A 22,996-nucleotide genomic window follows, 5' to 3' on the forward strand; every position below is an offset into this window, starting at 1 on the left:
AAGCACTAACATTTTCCCATTTCAGGCATGACTAAAATCTGCAGTCTTGCGAAATTATTATTAGTAGAACTTATGGGAGAGAGCACCTGCCACATGGTCCACGACCAAATCTACATCTAGCAGGCTTTGTGTCGATCACAAGTGTGGTTATACCTTATTAAGGTAAGCCGCTACATTTATTTGCGATAAGCGAAAGACTTCGACCGTTTTGATGGTAGGGGAAACGTGTTGCTATAGCCGTCCCAATCAGGGAAAATCATTTTGTATAAATAAAGTTCTACCTCAATTTATAAAGTATTTAATAAGAGGAAAAATTCACAATTTACGACATTGATAAAAATTTGGAAAAGGAAGCGGGTAGAGAGGCACTAAGACAGTATCACAGACCCGTCTTCTCATGGTTAGTGCTGTTTGGCACCAAGTCGGACCTCAAAGCGACCAGAGCCGCGGAAAGGCATCTCCTCGAAGTCATAGGCAGCGGTACGAAGAAAGTTGATAACGTTGTGACGCAGAGTAGAGCTGGGTTTACGGCTGCCGAGACGAGGTGAGCTCGAGCCCCAGCCAGTGATCACGGTGAGATGCTTGGGGAGCCAGTGGTTAGGCAGCCTGACGGCCTCGCTGAAAGCGTCTGCGCTGGCGACGCTGGCGGATTCGGGAGGCAGGGGAGTGCCGAGAGAGGCACAGCCCGACTCCAGGAGGCGGAGACGCTGGCGTAGGGCGTGCATGGCGTGATGCAGGTCAAGGCCGTGCAGGTCAAGAATGGTGAGCCACTGACGCGCATACCACTGCGAGTCCCGTCTCTCCGGTCCCTGACTTCTACCCGTTCCCTCTGCCGCCACTTTTTTCGCTACCTGCTGCTGTGAGCTCAAGGCCACCCGAAGATCACTCCACAGGTCTAATCGGTACTCTAGTCGCAGACGCATTTCCTGCAGCTGAATTAGTCGTGACCACTTTTAGTGGAGGTAACTTCAGGAGTTAATTAGTTTTGGGAATTGCTACTAGGTCAAAAATGGTTTTCGTTTGTTTTATCCACATTCACGTAGCACAGATACCTAGTCATAAATTTTCGATTCCTCAATACATACGTTCACCTTGTAATTCAGCTGGTATTTAATTGTCACTGTATATCCACAAACTGTATTTTAACATTTCGTAATATATTTCACAAATATGTTCCAGTTTTTACATAAGCATAAATTCTGATTCAACTGTAGGCCCTAAGTGCAGTGAGATGTCAAATGAGGTAGAAGGGATAATATGAGAAATGGTTATCAGATGAAGGAAAATATCAGTCAATATAAGAAAATATGCCTATTTGGAGCAGAGCAAGTTATTGTCATTCGGATTTTTCCCCATTTGAAAGCCGCGACAAAAAAACTTGAGGCCGCTCCAAACACAGCTCTTAGAAAAACTGTTTAATGAGGTCGTACCTGCTAATATTCCAACTACCTTCAAAAATACTAGGGCCTTATTTACTTGATTTCCATTATTATTTGAGAATTTTGCTGGGATTGTATTTGAGTATTTACTAGGATTTCATAGTTTAAGGACTTGTAGAGGTGTGTATCGAGAATTCCTATATGGTTATTCAAAAAGGAAACCTCCTGATAATGGAGACGATGGTAATAAGAAACAAGCAAATATGCGATGTCGAATTCAGAAGGTATATACCACAAAAAAGATTTGGAAAGATAGAACTTTCCAGATCCCTCCAAGCTGTCTATAGGACGAACAGTACCAGGGCATTCGCACTTACCTCATCGCGATAGAAGGCTGTGACGCCAGGATGAGTGCGCGTCTGACGAATCTTAGCCAGAGTGGCCTTCATTTGTTTAATGTTTTCTCTAAGATCCGCGACTTCCAACTCCAGGAGGTTGAGACTTTGAGCGGCGTCGGTCGAGATGGAGGAAGGAGGGAATGGACTTGAATCAGCCGGTTCCTCGATCTCCTTAAGTGAGAGCACCGAAGGTGTTGGCTGGGCTTTGTGACCCTCTGCCTCAAGGTGGTGACGTACCCTATCCTCATTGAAACTAGGTAAAAAGAGGAGAAATTGTTTAGTGACCTAGCAGCGTCCTATTCATTGACGGTGAGAGAAGGCGGGAGGTTTGCGGTGAGGGCAGCTTACCCAAACTGAGCGAACAGCTCCGCCAGGTAAGATTTGGTGAAACTGGGGAATTGATCAGCCAAACGATGAAACCTCAGTCTAACGGCCAGCGTTTGATTGTTCTAAGGAGTCCAAAGCAGGCTGGCAATAAGTAATTTAAATTAAGCATCAGAAACTCGAACATTAAAAGGAGTTTTAGCAACTATCTTTCTCCCATTCTGTAACAGCAAGGAACATGCAAATAATACCTCGAAAAAAAATATATCAGGTTAGCTTGCCCTATTGTGTTTGCCCCTTTTAAAAAAGCAGCTCTGGTTTGTATCCTAGCATTTTTTAATTTAACATCCCACTGAATGGCATAAAGAAAAAGTTTTCAAAATATCTACTCATTGACTTCTTGCTAGGACAGCAACTACAATTGTTAAGCATTACATTATTACAGCTATGAATGGATATGATCGGATGTATTGTATTCGATCATTCATAAAAAAAATTTAGGGGCAATACGCCAGAAGTAGTTATAAGGATCACTGACACAGAGAAGCATGCTTGAACTTCCATCACTTCTGCAAAGAACCATAACCGAAAACAATGTATCAGATTAAATCTCGAGCAAATGAGGTAGATCCTTCAATAATAAGTACGCTTTCGGACTACTTTTAGGACCTCGAGTGAGTCAGGTGGATTTAAAAGGCGCCACACACCAACGTAGTACGAACCAGCTGGTGCCAGCAGTTTCACAAGAACACTTCACATGAAATTAGACACACACTGGAGCTATTAAAGTTCTCACAGAGGGTTACTATATTACAGGGCTTGCCCAACTTGCCCCTATGATTTATATCAAAGTAATAACATGAAGCATACTACCAGGTCAACAGCCCCTCGGAACTTAAACTTCCGACTGGAAACAACCAGAGATGGTTTGATCATGAAAATAATATCGTTTATTTTAAACGCGGTCTATTTTTGGTGAATCACTACTACTGATTTTTAAAATTCCAATGGGAAGGGCAATTAAGAAAAACTTGCATCATAATCGAAAGTGAATAGATGTGGGAGCAAAACAAGCGAGCGCCTTGGCCACATAATCGTAAATACATTTAGGTGCATATAAGGCCTCTGAGACTCATTTGAAGTTTGTAATTTGGCGCCAGGAAGACTAGTTGAGAGAAGAGGGTCAGAAGAAAGGGAGTGCGCATATGAATATAGTAGAAGCAGATGTAAGTATAAGAAAATCTCAAGGCCAATAACTCCGTTGCGCAAGAAAACAGACCTTCGATTTGTCAGTGAGAGATCGCCGGCGGGCCTCGTCCTCCTCGATGATGACGTTCAGACGTGGAGGGCCAGTCAAGAGAGTTCGGTGGTCAGTGGACACAGATGAGACTTGCGGAGAGGCAGAAGTGGAGGATGCCTGTGGCTGAAATCCAGAGGTATCCGCGGCGGCGTTGAAGGTCGCAAAGTCCAGCACTCCCGCTACCAGGCATGCTGTTGCTGCGTCTACATCAAATCTGCACAGACAACGTAGGGAAAATGGCTGAAGGTTCACTCACTCCCCAATTCGCTCGCTTATGCACCCATTGTTGATGAAGCCATTCGTCTATCTTGTAACACTTCGCTGAGACTGGCGACGAAATGTGCTGAACTAAGTTGCGTTTTTCCGAAAAGAGTTCTATAGAAGCAATACCACGACCACTACCAATAGCAAGATACCTGACTTAAAATCTATCCAGGAAGATGTACTTTTTCACTTCTAAATGGTACCTTCGTTCCTGAAATTAGTTACTATCAAGATACACATTAATATCACTTTGTATCACTACTTATAAATTCGCAGCAATTCGTCTGCTACGTCAAATTTATGAAAAGGAATTAGAGAAGATTAAGTTAATGAAGTAAAGAAACGTATACGCCATTACATCAGATAAATAAGAAGCTTTTGGGATTCATTTATTTGTAATCATTATTTGAAAATGGAATGCATTGTGATTTGCCTTTTCATTGTGTTTCAAATCCACTAGCCGTCTCAGAAACCGTTTATTTTCCTTACGGCTCACTTCAAAACTGCCAAAAGCACACAGATGGGTTTTCATTAACGAATCAGTCAGGAGAAGTAAATCCAAGATCCATTAATAGACAAAAGCCTATCAAGGGGCTGCAAGAGTCGCTATTTTGGGATTCAAAATTACGAAATAGCGTCATCACATTTTATTTGCCAGAGTTGTGCGACTCACCAATATTCAACAGTGACTTATTTAATTGTCAACACCTGTTTTCATTTGTCTTCCATCGATTCCTCAAGTATCTACCCAAGTTTATCAAAAACACCGCTTTACTGTAAAGAATGAGCCGCCGTTTTGTTTATTTCAATGGCATAAAACGCTCTGTGTTTGATTACATGAATGTTGGCTTCATTTTTCAAAGCGAGGATGATTTGGTGACTTTACACTCTTGTAACGCGACCTCATCAAACATCCTTCTTTCAAAGAAAAGCAGTGCTTGAAGTGAAACATTGGCAAGGGCAAAGAGCTCAGATTGCATAACTAGCGATGAAAAAGTGCGGGCCGATGTAGATGCTCAATTGAGCACGCAAGCACACATTTGGCGGGAAAGGCAGACACATTTATTATTAATCATATTCCTGTATTCAAGAGGGTATACGCTAGTCACACACACGAGCTATACTGCATCAATTTAGGAAGCGGCAAATGTGTGAACTTCCACAGTTTTGCTCACAGTGATACCTAAAGTATCACTATAAATGGCTTTGAAACCGAAAGGTGTGGAGGCAGGGTGAATTTCCAAAGTCCTTTTCTTGTCGATCACTTCAAACTTACCCGCATCGGACTAGGGTTTCCATAATGACCTCGGGATCAGTGCCTGGATATTCTTTTACCAGTTTGTCCAAGGCTTTTCGAGCATGAGGCTTTTCAAAGTGCTTGGAGGAAAAGAAGAGGGGAACCCATTAGGCATCACTATGAGATCGAACAAACCATAGGCAGAAGAAGATCAATGAAATGATTTAAATTGTGCTAAAAGGTCTGCAGGCGAGAGATCTGCCTTTATCCACGCGCTAATCTACTTGGCAAAGTACAAAACTTAAGGCAATCAATGAAAAGAAGACGGTAAGATGAGAGAAATCGGACCAAGATTGCTCGATAGTAACTTTTTAGTAGCACACTGCTTTCACAACTCAAACCAGCACGATTTATTTCTAGATGATGGGTACAAGGATTCTAAAATACAGCTTATTTTGATGAAAGAACGCTTGTGCAAATCTTGAAGACAAGCTCAGAACAGTCGAGTTGTGAAGTGCATTCGTATATGTATGTATGAATATATATGTGAAAAAAAGGGAGTGACGCCCCCCCCCCCCAAAAAAAATATCGTTTCGATCTTCCGGACAAGGTCTGCTCACACAATTTCGCATTCGTCATTTACCGGGGGTAAAAATTAGACAGATACCTTTTTCTGTTCCAAAACAGACAGACGAATGGCTGATTCCTCTATTAAAATGCTTCCCAAATCGGGAACGTTTGAATTCACTGGATTGCAAGCGCCAGTTCCTACGTTGGGCAGTTTAAATTTGACATCATCTGAAACTATCAATAGTCATGGGAGAATGCGACAGAACTTGGACCAGTTCATGGTATGGTAACGCTGAGCACTCACCGAACTTCCGATATCGAGGATTCCAATTCTTTTTTCTATTATTCTTCAAGCAGCCGAGCTGACTCAAGAAACTCAGTAAAATTTGCTTTGATATGTTTTCATCTGGCACCCATTCATTAAACACCTCTGGAGGCATTTCGTCAAAATCTACAATTAACAAAACGATGGCACTACAAACGCTACTGACAAGTGTTTAGTAAGCTACTTTTCCAACCGACCAAGCAGGAGCTTCGGAAGACCAAGCTCCGAGGCGTATTCTGTGTAGGCGGATTTCAAGAAATGGGGCGAAAGATGGATAAGTGGTGCCATTTTGGCTTGATAAGCGTCGTCCAAAGACCCACCAAGTGATTCTTGAGAAGATTCTTCACCAAGCAAAGGAGCATTCTCATTTTCCGGATCAATGAGAGGTGTCTCCTCCTCCTCCTCTTTTGCCCTTGAATCAAGCGGGCTGGTTAGTGATTTAAAGACCTCATCGGAACTGCTGTTCATTGAAGTTTGTTCCTTACATTCAGCAGCAATTGCAGCCGCGTAAACAAAATCACCTTCTGTCAAAAGGATCAAAGCTTCCAGGTAGGAGAGTTGCAGCTGAGGAAACATCTCGTGAAGTCGTGCCACAGCATCAGTATCCGCTGGAGTAGCAGCAAAAGAAGAAGCAGGATCAGAGGATCTGGTTGCCTCACCTATACCAAGTGACTCTAAAGAATGCAAGATAAAGCCAGCAAAGAATTAGCCATTATATCATTGATATTACACTAAATTGAACTGCATTGAAACGAAACTCACTCATAAGGTTGGCGGCTAGGTTGCCTGGATTTACAATTTCACTGGAGATTGGCCTGAGAAATAAACAGACTTAAGATTAGAAGTGGGTACAAAATGCAGATACTTACTTTAAACGTATATCAAGCTACATGAATATTTAGTCCACTGCATTAGGCCCTACACAGTGTGGATGAATCTGGCCATGCCACCCATGCTTTTAGTCCTCAAACCAATCCTCGCTATCATAATGAGATTATTGAAACCAATATACACCTTCAACACTGTATTCAAGGACTGGTTTTGGATTTTCCCTTAGGCTCAACAATCCTATAAATGACTGAAGAATACAAAAAGATCTATAAACTCACATAGTTAATTTGTTTTTTATCTCTCTGCCTTAAGGGACGAGGAAGATAGTGGAAAGCTTGAGGTCCTAAGATGCTAACTTATTGTCCTTTCACCCACTTAGAAATGGAAGGATTACTTACGGAGTAGGAGCCTGTAGATCAAGTGACGCAGTATTGTGCAATTGAGGATCACACGGCGCCGGGTTCTTCGGTGATTTAATTGAAGCATTTTTTCGCCGTCTTAGCTCAGCAACGACATCTTCGGCGGTCCAGAACTGCTCGAAACGCTCCAACAGGTGTTGCAGTTGGTTCTCAGTCAAACCGCGCCGATTCCTCCTAAAGTAATAAAACGCCCTGAGAAGTATCACACAGAGCCCAGTGAAATAGCCAATTACTGTGTATTAGTTGAGTGCATCGCCATTACACTTTTGGCAACCTCTAACGGAAAGCAGATTCTGATAAAGAAATTTAAGTAGCCTCTGCAATCATAGACCACAGGGTTTCGCAAGTTGGTGGTGTAATATAGCACAAAAAACTAGCATTGAGTTACGAGGCGCGTCCGCAATCAATCCCACTGCTTTCAAGTTTAGAATAGCACTTAAACAATGCGGTAAATTTAGGAAAAACTGCCTTCAATCTAAAGGAAATAAAGCAAGAGGGTATGATTTTTACTGAGTCAAATGAGTCATCATCCCCCATCTTGTCTGTTCAGAACAACGATATCAGGATATGTTAAAAACTCAACACATTGAGTATTTACGTCTGGTTAGTCCCAACCAAAATAAACTTTTATATTCGAGTACTGAGCTGTAGGATTCACTATTCCGGACAATCGTGCACACATTCACAGCTCTCTTTTATCAGCATTACCACTATCTTCTGAGTTGCCAGCCATCAAGCAACTGACAACTGTCTTAGATAATGAAAGAAGTATTTGTAATAGCTTAAATGCACAACAAAAAACATTAACTGGTACATGACTTTAAAAGTCAGGTTGGAGGCTGACGCTGACCTCATAAAGTCTTATGGAGTGGAGAAAAAGACGAACATGTTGTCAGCTTTTGAAAGAGTATAAAATATTATTTACGCGTAAACTAATCAAGGATTTGCGTTACACACATATCCAGAAATCTTTTCAAGAAAAAAAGATTTGGGATATATTCCATTTTGGAAGTGCTACATATATTTACTTTAACCTGTTTAATCTAGCCAACTCAAGAAGGGGCTGCCAATCCAAATACATGGAATTCAAGACGAACTTACCAACCATCCAAAAGACCGTTTCAGGCTTGTTTTAACCGTAGATGGCTGCATATGGTTTGGAAGTACATGTGCTTTCCCTCTTTCACCAGCAGCCGTTAGTAAATGTTTACAATTCCAGCAAGCTACCTGATCACCTGATCCAGTGGAGATGGTATTTACGATCAGTTGTGGCGCTAGGCAGTGCTTTGGACAGTGCATTAACAGCAACAACTTACGACATTTCAGTGCTGTGCTAACGGATAAAACGTTCCAATCCCAGTAGAGAAACGCCCGATTGGAGCACTCACCAGCACCACCGCACCAAGGTTCCTCCTTAACGATCACATCAGTTGTGGGGTTCAATGTGTGATAAGCAATATATTGATCTGCCTATGAATGATTGTGAAAATATGTGCATTTTCAAGAGGACCCTCAAAGAACGAAAGTGTGGTAGTCGTCTATGAGTTGATTAATCCTTCCATGATTAAATTCCCGCATTCCACGCTTAAAATGTTTCATACTGACTTTTCAAATGCCCATTATTAATCCCTTCAAAGTACTTCAACCAAAACTAGTCAAATAATACCTTGTGCTTCTTCCCCGGTTTGTGGTTTCCACCAATGTCCTCTTAACTACCGCAGTCATGCTAATAAATATACTGAAGTGTCGTCGAAGCACCAGCTTGAGATAGGTGTTTGGATTTTTTGCAAAAACCTCCATGAAATTCTGCAGCTCTTAGAAGGGCTTGGAGATTGTAAAGCAGCACTGCAGACGAATAGCTTTACCTCAAAATGACTCCATTACATTGACTTGGCGGCAAAATTTCGAATCAACATAATGGAATATAGTGCAACTCTGATATACGACACTATGGTATCGATAAAACTATACTAATCTCAGCGAGCTGAGATCACCTTCTTTTTCGCCGACCTCGGGGTCCCTTGCATGCTCAGGCCAGTGGCACGTACACGTTAATAGCAAAATTTGGTGCAAATGTTACTTCAATCGAGTCTGAAGTAAAATAGTGGCAGTAAACACGGGGATGGATAAGCCCTGAGCATCTTCGATCACGCTGTGCTGAGGCACAAGATCAAGTGCATACCTCACGCACGCACATGACTGCACGCGCAAGCGCGCACGCGTGAGCGCTCGAAACAGGCGCAGAGGTGGCGATGATCTACCGCACTGCACACCAAGGCACCATAGGTCACACATGCGTATGAGCGCACGCGCGCACAGTTCAGCAACCACGCCAGCTAGCCGAACACAATAGCGTCAGAAAGAAAAATCATCACGAAAACGGGAAGGCATAGGTAGGGGAAAAGTGGTGAGTGAACAAGCACGGAGCATGATGAAGTGAGACAGCACTTATCAACTTTACACACATGCACGCGCATAAATAGCCATACACCGTCTGCTGAGCTGGCAGTCTTTCGGCTGGATGATAACCGATCCGAAGGTGGCTGCCTCTTGGATGAGTGCGTGACCTCAACTTGACTCCACCTCAGCCAACCATACACAGACATATCATGAGAGTGAGCAACGTACCTAGCAAGTGCCCGCGCAGAGTAGCGCCACGAGGTATCCGGTTCAACGAAGTGCACTTCATAATTGGTATTGATAGCCTAAAGGTGAAATGGGACGCTTTACAGCATTAACATTCACAACATTCGTTTCAGGACCTAAACAGTGAACATCTACCTTGATTGGCAAGGGGCAAGAGGAATGTTATTGAACAAGTATCATATCGTGCAAGAGCACCATTGATTTTTTCAAGTACGCCATTAGAAAAAGGCAATTTTATAAAGCTGAACAAACATTCAAAATTTCAACCAACTTGGGTTATGGGTAGGCACTATTTGGTAAAGTGAAACTGGTGCAAGGGTCGACTGAATCGCAAGTGTTGATATTAGATCCCGAGACAGTACAATGAGCATGATTTTAAACGACTTTCTCACCTCGGATACGTAAGGCATCATGTCGGAGTACTTCAGATTTTCAATGTCTATAACAACAAAGCGCACTCCAGACTGCATAGCAGACCAAGCTGAAAGCAAACAAGGCACCACTTTAATAAAGGGGAGGGAAGAGTAGCGAGTCAGTGGGGCAAAGAGGGACATAAAACTCGAGTTTGCACAATTTGTATAGAAAGACATTTTTTGCTTGCAAAAATGACCAACCGGGCCTAGAAATGGGCTCATTCTGCCTAAAAATAATCGACACCTTCGACAAAGAATTCTCAAACTAGTAGCTTATTGAACAACTCAAAGGAAAATACGAAAATAGCGTCCTGGCAAGATTTATAAGATGAAAGAAATTGGCGATCATCCAATGGGTTAGGATCCGTGGAATGCCTCTTATGCACGAGCGATAGGTTTCTAAAAAGTGTGTACTAGAGGGCACTTTTGTCTCCTGATGGGCACGCGCTACTTGCAGAAAAATCACCTTATTCTCTCCAATGTATGCCGGACAATGGGAATTTCCCTACAAAAAAAAACGTTGACAAATATCGAATGTACCGACAATAATCATATTTTTTCGCAGAATTTCCTTTGCTGAAGTCAACCTACAGTGTTAATATTCAAAAAACGAACTATTGTCCTGCTAGAGTTGCGAAGGGATATTTTCATCTGCCATCAAATCGAGGCTTCGGACATTTAGACAGGACAGCGAAAACAATCGTCTTCAGGTGATGTCAACACCACGGCTACAGTACAAAAGTGCTTCATGCTCCCATTTGATAGAACACTGATTGAAATCTAAATACACTGTCAATAAGCAAAGGCATAAATGGATGATTTAATAGTAAGTCCAATGAAACAGTCCACCCTACCTAATGCACTTTTTGGCCCAACTAATAAAGCGACTTAAATGTATTTTTCTCAAAAGTGCAACTGACATCCGGGTTTCTTTGAGCGAATTCACGAGTGAGTGATTGATGGATAGACACCAATGATGATAGGGAAAGACAGGCCGTGTACAAACATTGCACTCAAGCCCCTGCGACAGGCAGATCACCATTGCGGGGGCGGAACAGGCAAAAAAAAAACACGGGCACACCTTCGTGTCACGGGTACGACGCCAACGGAGTCCCCAAAATGCACATCAAACGGCGTGTGTGTGGCTGTTTATTAGAGGGGAGTTTAATGTCTGGTCGTCATCGCATTAAGCATATCTTAGAGTCCAAGAGTAAACAAATGATGGATAAAGGCATCAATTGCACTTATCAAGAGATGAAACTGCTACCGATGAGAGTTTCAATGCATTTATCCGTTGCGCAATGACCAAGCAGTAATGAAGCAGTATGAGCAGTCACGACTTCAATGACACTAAGAATTAGTGATAGGAGAGAGAGAAAAAATACCAGCTTGTTTGCAAGCAGCGTGAGCGTCAGCCAGCATTAGGGAATCTGATGAAAGGGAGGTCCCTAAACGCCATTTGGGAAGGTGATCGTCCAGTCTAATCACCGTGGTCATAGTGGAATAGCGGGATCGCAGACGACTGAAATAGAGAGAGATAGTGATATTTTGAAGTTAGTAGAGCTACTTAATGAGTGCAATGATGCTATTGCTGCCAAGTCTTAGCTACTAACACCTTTTTTTTTTTATCACGGACCAGTTTTTACTAGATTAATACCCCCGTGATTGTCCGGGTGGGTCAGGACTCAAACCTATAACAGTGGGTTTCAAGAGACCGTTCTTATCTAATCATTCTATCGAATGTTTGCGACAGTCGAAAACAATACGTATTTTAGTGCATGCAACGATATGACGTTGCATCCATATGGTTCAATATTACCAAATGACTAGAACGAAAGGTGTGCTTCAAGGCGATACGGAGAAACCTATCGATTCAGCCACTTAATCGGTCCATATGGCCCAACTTTGTAAAAATAGCAACGGCGCCAAACCTTATCGTTAGCTCAAGCTGTTACTACAGGCTTCTGTTATTATCCGAATCGGTCTCTTCTCAGGCCTCCTGCACGGTAGGTGGCTTATTTTCACGACCAAAATACCGTTTTAGTGAACCGTGCAATCAATGGCTGCGTTAATGTTTCGAGGATACGCGAGACCTAGTCATTTTTTGTAAGAATTGGTCGAGAAAATGTAAATCACGAGGCATTCACAAATTAAGAATTTGGAACAGCTAGTGAGATACCAGTTACCGTGTACTCTCGAGGCGATTACTTTAGAAAAATGGATGCTATGTTTTTAATGACCCGACATTATTGGGTAGCCACACTCAATGAAGACTGCTTCATGTATTATGCAAAGAGGCTACATGAAGCAATTTCCCTCCGCTGTTGCGAAAACAAGGGAGATAGCGCAACTCGCCGAAAGAGCATATTTAGGAGATCATGCAACCAAACAATCCGTCTTCATACTCACTTTGCAAGCTTAGATTTCCCAGAACCTGGAAGCCCTCGAAGGAGAATCAGTAGGCCGGTTGCAACCATTTCCCGATTCGTGAGAAAATCAGCCATTCTGCATTCTAGATTAGGGAGCGGAGTGAAGGCCGATGTTAAGAGATTTTTTTCTCTCCTTTCATTTTGATCCTGTGGATTCGTTGAATTTGTATCGTTGGTAGATGAGGACATGGGAGCAGTAGTAGTGCCTAGGTTAGAATCACAGAAAGTGTTAAGCTTTTGTTGTTAAAAAACTAATGCTTTTTACCCTTGATAATCAGTAGCAACCCATCTGGCATGAATTGTTAGGATCTCACCTAGTTCCTACTAGGTTAACCGAAACGCCAGACAGGTAGGTTATGGGGAATTCGAAAATTACAGATGCGAGATTATCAACTGTTCCCTGAATCAAGTGATCAAACCTGGTAACTGAGGTGGAAAAATTGCTTTGCTTGCGCTAAGTGGTGAGAGGAATTGGCCTTCTACTGCGTGGGCAGACATGAATGGCACAACGACATCCGCAATTCAAGCACCTATTATTTTTGCAGACACATGGCTGGGCAAAGCGAGGCTCTAACAAAGATTGTAGACGAACACAACACGCTGGTCACAAAGTCAATAAATGCAAGGATATTCATGGTACTCGGTCGCAAGTTTTTGAACGAACAAGCATGAGATGTGATCTCAGTAATGTTTGAAGAACATATTTGGAAGTCTGATTTTCGTATAGAGACCACTTAATTATGAAAAGCACAGTTTACCTCGAAGAATCTCATCAGACATCGCATACCTTGGCTCAGTGTGTAATCACTTTGCTCAAACCCGAGATGTTTGATCTCGTAGTCGAAGAGCAAGAAAATTCCCAGGCAGAGAACATTTTATAAAATCAAAAACAATGTTTTATTCGTCTCTGCATCTTCCATTATCGCGTGGACAAAGCATATATTCCAATAAAATAGAATGGATTGGAATTGCAGCTAGACATGATACTCACGCTCAAGGGAGCTTAGGTTTATTCGGAAAAAGGAATGGTAGTGGAGATGGGTTGGAAATGTAGTAACTGTAGCACAAAACGAAGCATACAAACCACAACCTTTACTACGGAACTCAAAAGAGGTTAAATTGCGTGCACACTTTATTGAACAAATACAATAGCACGGAATCTGTGCTGTGAAAAGAGAAAGACGTTAGAGCACAGCCTCCCAATAAAAGACAGATTGTAAGAATACTTTCGTTAGGACGATAATGTTAAGCATTTTAAAATAATACATTCAACACATAGAAAATCGTAACGATACAAAGAATGCGGAAGGACACCTTCCTTCTACATGAAACAGCAACGGATTGAGACTGAGCGAAGATCTAGTATTTTAATGGATTATGGGATGGAGCCGTCGCAGCCGCTGTGGTTTGAAAGACTCCTGAGGCACTCATCCCGCCCTCAAAGCGACGAGATTGGCCAATTGGCTGATAGTAGCCTGCATTCGATGGCCAGACGGAGGTGGATGCATTGTAGAGCTGATGGGGGATGGTTGAATATGCCAGCTCCGAAGATCGCTGAGAGGTCTCGTTCATCTGTGAACAGTGCCCCTGCCCTTGCGGAGATCCTTGGTCCTTACGAGACAAAGTACACGTACGTACTGATGTTTAGCCTCAGACATGAAACTATACCAGATAGCCTATAAGGACTGCTGAACTACTCATATAAAGAGATCTAGGCTCCAAAAGCCTATGAGTCCCGAAGTAAAGGCCTTTGATAAAGTTTAAAGCGTAGAGAATTTTGTCGTGAAGTAAGTGACTTACGAGTGATGGCTGTTGAAAAAAACAAGGCTGTTGGTAGTAATCTTGAGAGGGGGCGCTGGCAGATGCGCTTAGAGGAACCTGTTCATACGCATTTCCTCCAGTTGGGAAAGGTAAAGAGTTTGGCGACTGCCTCTCGTAATGGTAAAAAGGCATCACAGTTGCTGGTTGGGGTTGAGGATGGTAGAAGGAATGCTGTTTTCCGGGTGTTGGATACGATCTTGTGCTATCTAAGACAGGATAATAAGATAATAAATCGGAGTGATGAGTAATATTTTGAGTGTTGTGTAAACCAGGAAGACAATGAACAGCATTGAAGAGAGCTCCTTTCAAAGATTGCTTGCTTTACATCAACTTCAGTATATCAATTCGACAACTAGTTTATGCTGATAATGTGCCGTTGGTCAGATGGCACACAATTTGAAATAAGTACATCAGAATACTGCATTGAGAAGAAACAGGCCAACTGTAGTGTACGTTAGACTAGTGATGACTTGATTAAAAAACACGAACAAATGGATCCGCACAAATGAAAGATGTACGCTCAGATAGGACAAAGTGAAAGCCATAATAAAGGTTCCGCACATGTGTGAAAACGGGGGCTTGGGAGGGTCGGCCCATTGTCTGACCAGTACAAAAGTCGTCTACAAGAACACACACCGAATCCTCTTGCTTCAATGGAAAAACTCATTTATAAGACAACACTTACCACATCGCGGTGCGTATGGGTATTGGGAATTGTAATTACAACGGCCATTCAATTGGAAAGAATGGTCCCAATCACCTGGAGGTGAGCACCGAATGCGATTCACTTCAGACGGAAAACTGCTGTGGTCCTTTCCAAACGGTGACTTGGTGGGAGGGTAAGGGGGTCGGGTACCTAAAGTCACAAAAATGCACATCCTGAATCGCACATAACCCTGAGAGCTCTAACCAACTCAGAGGAACATCAGAAATCCACAATTAGAAAAAATGGAATGAGACAATACTAGATGAACACGAAGAGGTAATAAAAGCTGGGAAATGTGTTTCAGCAGAGCATACAGTGCCAGTTCTGTGACAAACACGTGACTAAACCATCAGAGATGAATACACACAAAACCATTCAACCGGCAATATAAGTTTGAGAAGGTGCATATGCAAATCTTACCATATAAATCAAGTTGACTATATTATGGTTGAAAAATGCAAATAAATCAGTGCTCGCGATTGGGATACCAAAATCTTTGTAGGGCAATTAATGATAACATTGCAATAACAAGATAATACTGTGCAGGACAGGTAAAGCACGTTTTAGAACCACCCATACGAGGCACACCATTTGGAGAGTCGACAACCACAGATGAGCTATTGAACATAGTGCCTTGAAAAAGCCACTGGGTGCTGGAATCAGAGGGTTGTAAGTGGTGCTGGCCGTAGCTGTGCGAAGGAAAGGAGACGGGTGAGGAACAATGGAGGTTGCTAGACGGAGGTGTCACGGCAGCTCCAGTCACACAGCCTCCGTTAGAGAAGGATGGAGCGGAGATTGTCGAACTAGTCTCATCAGGAGAGAAGTGATCTCGACTGAAAACTGCTGCGTTAGCCTCGAGGGAAGTGTTGACGACGTAGACAGGTGAAAGTGCAGGCATTGATGCATATATCTCTTTGAGGTTTCGCGACATAACTTCCATGGCGTCATCAAAGAATTCATCGGATAAACACTCTCCTCCCTCGTTGCACGCATCATCGAAGGAGAGAAAATTCGGGCTCTGATTCAATGGGGTTGCTAGGAGAAAAACACCATCAGGTAAAAATAATACAGTATCACGATTTCTCATTTAATTTTATTTTTTTTCTGCTTACATTTATGGGTGCCTGCAATATGACGTTTTAAGTCGGTCCTTTTGGTCCCAATGAAGCTGCAATAAGGATGGGGACACTTGAGATTCGATGAAGCACGATGGTGATCATTGATATGATTGTCGAGATATTTTTGCGAACGAAATGCCCTTTCACAATCTGGAAAACTGCAACGATGATTCTTACTAGGGTCGTGAGTATCATTGTGGTGCGTCAAGAGTAGTTTAGTTCGAAAAGTTTTCGAGCATTTGGGACACATATAAGGTGAGGAGGAGCTGTTAGAAAGAGAGTGAGCATCATTTGACCTATTCAGTTTTCCGTCAACCTGGGAATCGATTGGAGGCTTATTAGGACTGGGTTCAGTTAAAAGGTCGGTCATTTTCGAATGGGAACCGGATGCAAGGGCACGGAAAGGCACGTTACTTCCATGAACCCGTCCTCCACATGGGTTGCACTGCTTAGCGGCGCAAAACGAAGTTTGTTCTCGATTTTCACGCTTTACAGAAGATACCACTTTGTCCGAATCAGCCTGAGTAACGGGGACGCTGTATGCAATCGAATGGGACTCTGGCATCGGCTGATCGAGTAACAGTGATATCCTATCACTGTTGAAACCAAAATTAAATAGCTTCAGCCTTTTTGGAGATGATCGGAAAAGTGAATTAGGCTCTTTGGAAGCACTCCGCTTTGATGCCAAGTAATCGGAGTCCATTTCAGTTTTATCGAGATTCAGACGAACATACAAAGAATGCAGCATATACGGTTTATCTTCATTTATCTGCGAGTCGTCGGGCCGGAAAGTGCTAGAATTCGATGGAGGGGGATAACTTAAACTCCAATCGGAAGGAGGCTGGCCCATAATAATTTTAGAATAACGGGACTAAATCAGCTAAAACTAGGACGAGGAAAAGCAAATCCACAGAGAAGGTCGCAGGAATAACAAATGACAATGATAGACTACCTTAACCATAACTCACCCAAGATCTGTCGAAAGCACAGGTCAGCATTTCAAATAGCGGTATTTCATCGGAGATTACTTAAACACATGGTTTTAAAAAAACCGATTAGAAGTTAAAATGGTTGGTTTATTATTTTTAACGAATATGAGCAAATTGTATTTAAGTCACATGCAACACCAATGTTCATTCGATTCAAGTAATTTTCTTCAAAATGGCATTACGTAGAGAAAGAATTAGAACACAAAAGCTTCCAAGGACTGATCCGAGCCAAAAGTTTAAAGCAGGTGCTCATCACAGGAATTTCTCAACAGATTCCCAACTTTCTTAAAGCCATAGTAGGTCATGTCGACAAGGGAGACCCAACCCCAACGCATCGAGGAGCTAGGACATGCACACGACCAAGGAGGCTACGCATTATGCAGCACCATACCCCAAGATGGTTGCAAAGCCCACGAACCCCAACGAGCACTAAAGAAGAGCACCAAGCCGCGACACCAGACTGCATCCCACGCGTCACAGTCAGACGCACCAAACCCCCACCCCGAAGGCGTATCGGAGGGCAGAAACAGCGAAGACACGCCCAGGTGGCTGCAGACTAGAACCAGCACGCAACCCAGTCGCCACAGGCTGAGCTAATGCTCGCAAAGGCAACCTCAGCCGCCAGTCCTCAAGACCTGGTGGAAAACTCAAAGCCGCTCGCATAATGTAAGAGAGACGGACAACAAAAGTATAGTATTTACTATGGAAAGCATTGTGTAGCGATAAACTGATGTTCTTGCAAGAACACACTCCATAAGTGAACGGTGAATCTGAAAGGAAAAAAGTGGAGCAAACTCAGGATCATTTACATGACAGCCGACGCCGATTTGCTGCCCTGCGACCGGCAATCAACAGCAAACCCTATGAACCGAGAAAAAAGATACGCAAAGAAATCTTGTACGGAAGAAAATTGTGATCTGTGCCATGAAGAAATTAAAATGCGCAACAAGGCATCTATTGACTCCTGTCAGGAAGTGAGGACTAAGAAGAAGCATATTTACCCAATGGCTCATGTTGTACGATCCGGTGGGCTGAGTTTTGAGATGAAATTAATAGTACCGTGAATGGTAGATTTGACGAAGTGGGGACAATTATGATGATTGGCTAGTTGACAAAATGCGATTCGAAGCTCAGAGAATATACGTCTAAAAATGAAAATTTGTTAAGTATTCATGAATAAGGTAAAAAAGACGGGTTTGCAGTTGGTAGGAGAATGCACAGCCGTATCAAATAATCAACGCTACCCGAGGGACTGGAATACACTAAGAAGTGTAAATCAACAAGCTCTAGAAATTCATTAAGCTTACCGACAATATGGATTTCGACGAGATGCGTAACGAAGTTTGAGGAAATGGTAATAGAAGAAAGGCAGAAGTAGAGTGCGACCAGAGAAGGCAAGTACAATAGAGATAATCATTAGAAGAATTTCATGAATGGCAACAATACGCAGTATGTTATCACCCTGACTTTGCGCCTTAGAAACAAGGTCACGTGCTTTCGTTGCCCAAATGGGTGGGATTTCTGCCTTACCGACGTATATCTACAGAAACAATGCAGGGTTGAATAAGGCATTTCAGTAGGACGAAACAAAGACCATGTTTACGCAAACAATATAAAAGGCAACTTTAACGAGCTAAGGAATCTTAACACAGAGAAAGTTCACCAACCGTTAAGAGATTCTGGGTGAACCCGAGGCAATGAAGGGAAGCAAAGCAAAATATGGGAGCGAGAGCGACTAAAAATAACATGAAAAACGTTAGTGCCATACATTATGCTTGCTTAGGACAACACATTCAGCAGTAGAAATTGCCCGACTGAAAATTTTACGTTGTTTAACAAAATGAAACACCCACCAAAATTACACAATTTATCCACAATTTAGAGCTTACCAGTAACTGGAGGAGTCAGTAGAAAGATGATGGAATAAAGAAGATAATGCAGAGAATCCTCGGAGACAATTAGCTGTACAGATTCCTGTGATAGGCGTGGTTGATTCCCACTTTGAGCAATACGTTGGTGTAATCGAAGTGCAAAAGTAGCTGCATTAGCAATAATGGCACGCTGATACCATGGATACGTGTTTCCGAATAATGAGCCCAAGAAATAAAAGAGACAGCTGAATATCGTGACAAGCCTGGTAATATACATTAGCGTGTTGGACCAGTTCGACGCAAGAAAAGTCTAGGGTAAAAAATGTGAAGGAGTTTTGCGTGATTAGATGATACATCGCACAAGAGAAGTATATACCTTAATGCCTTGATCAGATTCAGCCGAAGCCATCTGGAGCAAACGAAAGAAAGCCCCGCAATTCAAAAGTAGGGGGAAACCCCACTTCATTGAAATGAACTGTTGGGCAAATGATCATTCCACTAGTGTAATGAGCAAAGTGTAAGTTTTTTAGAAAATAGGTAAACGAGTCAATTTCATGCCAATGACGTGTTTTGGTAGAATCGAATACTGCCTCAGTACAAGTGCACTTTACTAAGAGCGGTGTTCTTCAGACATTGCCCCTAAAATTGCTTTTTAGGAGGCTTCGATGCCAATTTTAGTCACGAAGTATCACGAAGGCTTTAAATTAGTAAGTGTTATACACACTTTTATACATTTATTGCCCTTAGGGTTTATCCTTATTCTACTTGACGCCCATCCCTTAAGACACCGTGGTAAGAAACTCATATACTTAAGCTATACGAAATTTCGAAGGTAGCTTCTATTGCATTGAATCAAAGACCTCAAGATGGGTCGTTTAGCTTTCTCATCATGTGACATGCGTTAGGGTACGGGGGCTATTGGCCAGTCCGGGAGGACAGTCCAACTGGCAAAGGTACCCTAAGGGGGGATCCAAAGTGCCCCCTTTACCAGAAAAGGAGGTGTAACAACCAAAGTATAACAACTGCAATTTAGCGCAAAAGACATTCAGGACAAAAAAAGACGGGGCAAACTTCTCAAAAATATAGTTTTTTTCCAAAACAGGGGCTTTTTTGACATAAGTATGAAAAAGTTAAGTATTATGTAGCGTCCCGGGACTCCCTGAAGACGAAAGAAGACACAATACTCGGGCAGAATATATATATTCAGCACGGAGAAGGTGTCTGGGCTATTGGCATGGCCCAAAAGGTCAGCCCACCCAGCGAGGTACAAGGGGGCTAATTCGAAGTACAAGAGTGGCGCCTCACCAGAACCGAGGGATAAGCCACTATCGTATTACAATTATAATCGAAAGTATTTCATTGTAATGTCGTAGTTGCGTCGGCGGCTGAGTTGTAAGTGGGCAGTAGGGAACTTAAAGAAGAGGGAGCAAGGTAGCTTTGCGGTTTTACCGAATATTTTTGTAAAAAGTTGCTTTCATGTTTTTTGAAATCCAAACTCTTGGAATACTTGTCGTAGCTTTGGGGGATTGGTATTTATGTAGATCTTTTTCTGAATATCATTTACGGAGAAGATCTAGACTTTACTATGCACTTTCACTGGGAGATTTGTTTTTAGGTGATGAATTTATGCATACAAATAATTTGTGCGGATTTCACTTATTTAGTAGTCCAGTGTTGCTGGAGCTCATAAGATCTCTTGATTCTTCAAGGTTGCTGTCCTACATTAGCCGGTTATTTCATCGTCAGCCATATTTTTTCCTGTCAATTTCTTACATAAGCTAGCTTCTTCCTTTATTTCAGGGGTCTTCGACGTATTCGAAATTACTGTTTTTTGTGTTTTGCTACGAACATGGCCAGTGCAGTGTTGTCCCATGAGGGCTAAATTTTGTTACCGGGAGTGTCACCCACTCTTTCATTTTTACAGGAAAAATCAGGTCTCTAAAATGGAATCGGATAGATTTGACTACCTCTTCAAGTTTCTGATTATCGGCAATGCTGGAACTGGCAAAACTTGCATCCTAAGGCGTTACACTGAGCGGAAGTTTTTTCCCAACACACAACATACTATTGGGGCTGAATTTGGTAGTCGAGTCATCAGTGTGGATGGAACTCATGTAAAAATTCAGATTTGGGATACTGCAGGTGAACTACTGGGCATATAATGACCTTTGGTTCTTGTAAATCTTGATTTCTCAACTGTTCGATTATTATATCATCGTGGATTTGTATATCCTATTCTAGCATAGTTTACTGCCGAGCCAGATGCCACGGGGTTTCATCGCATTCAGACTCTCCTTACTAGCCCTATTTTTCCATATATCTTACAACTGTCGAAGTGGTCGTGACAACATTTCACGCATGCAAATTCTTTTCGTGATTTCTCTAGGACAGGAACGTTTCCGTTCGATGGCTCGGTCCTACTACCACGACGCGGTGGGCACTCTACTTGTCTACGACATCACCAACCGTACCTCTTTTGGCGCCGTCGAACAGTGGCTGGGTGACGCGCGTCAGCTCGCCACGCCTGGTGTCGTCGTAATCCTCGTCGGCAATAAGAAGGATCTCCAGGTTGACCTCTTTCCTGGCCTGCCTTTATCAACCGAGTAGTTACGGACGGGGCTTATTTGCATTTTCTAAGATAGAAATTGTGGTACATTTGCTAAATTGTTTAGTTCCGTATCCAGTTGACTGACTTGGTGCTCTTATACCATTATTTCGGGTTGCGATTAGCCAGGTTTCCGCACTCTTTTTTCAATGAGATATATACTAGTTTTATTGCTCCTCGCACATGAGCAGAGGATGGAATTTAGAAGGGAACGGCCACTAATGGCATCTTTTGTCCTTTGGGAGCATCGCGAGAGAGAATGACAAGTTAGTTTGTAACCTGTCGTTTTCCGTGTTTATTTCAGTTTTAAAGCCCTTGTAAAACTGCTCTTATATTGCACTAAAATGAATTGTACCACCCATTTTTCTTTATGGAGGGTCCAGTTTTTGTAAATGATTATAATACCATTTTTTCATTCTGTAGTTTTCGCAATCTGTCATTTTACGCTGCATTAACTGAGTCGACCGATGGGCACTGAATTTCTTTGTTAAGACACATATGTAAAATGGGCTGCACTTTTTTCCATACCAATACTTTCGTAAAACGGCATTGGTATCGTCACGTTTATGCAGTCGTCTACTTCACAGGATACGGATGGTCAAGTGACGCACTGGGAGGCGAATACATTTGCGCAGGAGAATGGGCTACAGTTTATCGAGACCTCAGCCTTGACGGGGGAAAATATTGATGACGCCTTTACATCGTGTGTACGGGTCCTGTTGAGCAAGGTGAAGTCAGGCGAGTTGGGCGCTGATCGCCTATTGGGCGGAAGTAACAAACAGCACCTCCAAGCGGTCAATCTCACTGCTACCGCTACGTCCGTCTCCGCATCGGAGTCCTCTGCTGCTACTGCTCATCCCGATACATGCTTGTGCTAAGCACTCCATCCCCATCGCCCTTCCTGCATCTCTACTGCGCTACTGCCAGCTGGTATTCTTTTGCCGTTTTAGGCTCAGTGTGAGTTCCATCTTACCCGCCTAGCGTTCCATGGACAATATCATGGAATCTTTATAAGCTCATTTTGGTGTTTTCACCGTAGTGGATCAGCACCCTTGATACCATTGAACACCCTCCGAAACTTCCTAGTCCCATTGTATCAATAGCAGATTCGACACATGGTAGGTAGCAGTGATGCACTTAACCAAGACCCATGCTGTTCGAGCTTTCTCATCATTTATTTGTATTGTGTTTAGTGTACACACCGCTAAGTTATTAGCTATGCGTCCTGGCTCTTGGCTCTAACCCCCAATTAAAAGCGGGACTTCTATTTATTTAAGCGTAGTGTTATTCCCACATTAAAGTAGGATATAGCAAGGCCATTGCAGAATCAGTTGACAGCATTCTCCCACTT

The 22,996-nt window shown here is 42.6% G+C and overlaps 2 protein-coding genes across 2 annotated transcripts; one reads left to right on the forward strand and one right to left on the reverse strand. All coding sequences in view use genetic code 11, as the record gives it.

Annotated features, from left to right (window-relative positions):
• Nucleotides 1-401: 401 nt before the first annotated feature.
• EGR_00849 (Transmembrane protein) lies at nucleotides 402-19,449 on the reverse strand (the record flags this gene model as incomplete). The annotated part of the gene is made up of 23 exons (XM_024490098.1): nucleotides 402-932; nucleotides 1,757-2,030; nucleotides 2,126-2,226; nucleotides 3,381-3,615; nucleotides 4,942-5,042; nucleotides 5,570-5,706; nucleotides 5,777-5,923; nucleotides 5,995-6,471; nucleotides 6,560-6,612; nucleotides 7,027-7,221; nucleotides 9,676-9,752; nucleotides 10,086-10,174; nucleotides 11,492-11,628; nucleotides 12,516-12,741; nucleotides 15,042-15,212; nucleotides 15,642-16,097; nucleotides 16,175-16,974; nucleotides 17,660-17,939; nucleotides 18,190-18,314; nucleotides 18,477-18,709; nucleotides 18,837-18,904; nucleotides 19,059-19,350; nucleotides 19,417-19,449. The coding sequence occupies 23 exons, from the start codon at nucleotides 19,447-19,449 to the stop codon at nucleotides 402-404; spliced, it is 5,238 nt and encodes a 1,745-aa protein (XP_024355501.1).
• A 1,534-nt stretch (nucleotides 19,450-20,983) lies between these two features.
• Nucleotides 20,984-22,523, forward strand: EGR_00850 (putative Ras-related protein Rab-4A; the record flags this gene model as incomplete). Its single annotated transcript, XM_024490099.1, has 3 exons — nucleotides 20,984-21,182; nucleotides 21,427-21,608; nucleotides 22,233-22,523. The coding sequence occupies 3 exons, from the start codon at nucleotides 20,984-20,986 to the stop codon at nucleotides 22,521-22,523; spliced, it is 672 nt and encodes a 223-aa protein (XP_024355502.1).
• Between the last annotated feature and the right edge of the window lie 473 nt (nucleotides 22,524-22,996).

This window comes from Echinococcus granulosus, assembly GCF_000524195.1.
Source record: "Echinococcus granulosus chromosome Unknown EG_S00003, whole genome shotgun sequence".
Lineage (NCBI taxonomy): Eukaryota > Metazoa > Platyhelminthes > Cestoda > Cyclophyllidea > Taeniidae > Echinococcus > Echinococcus granulosus.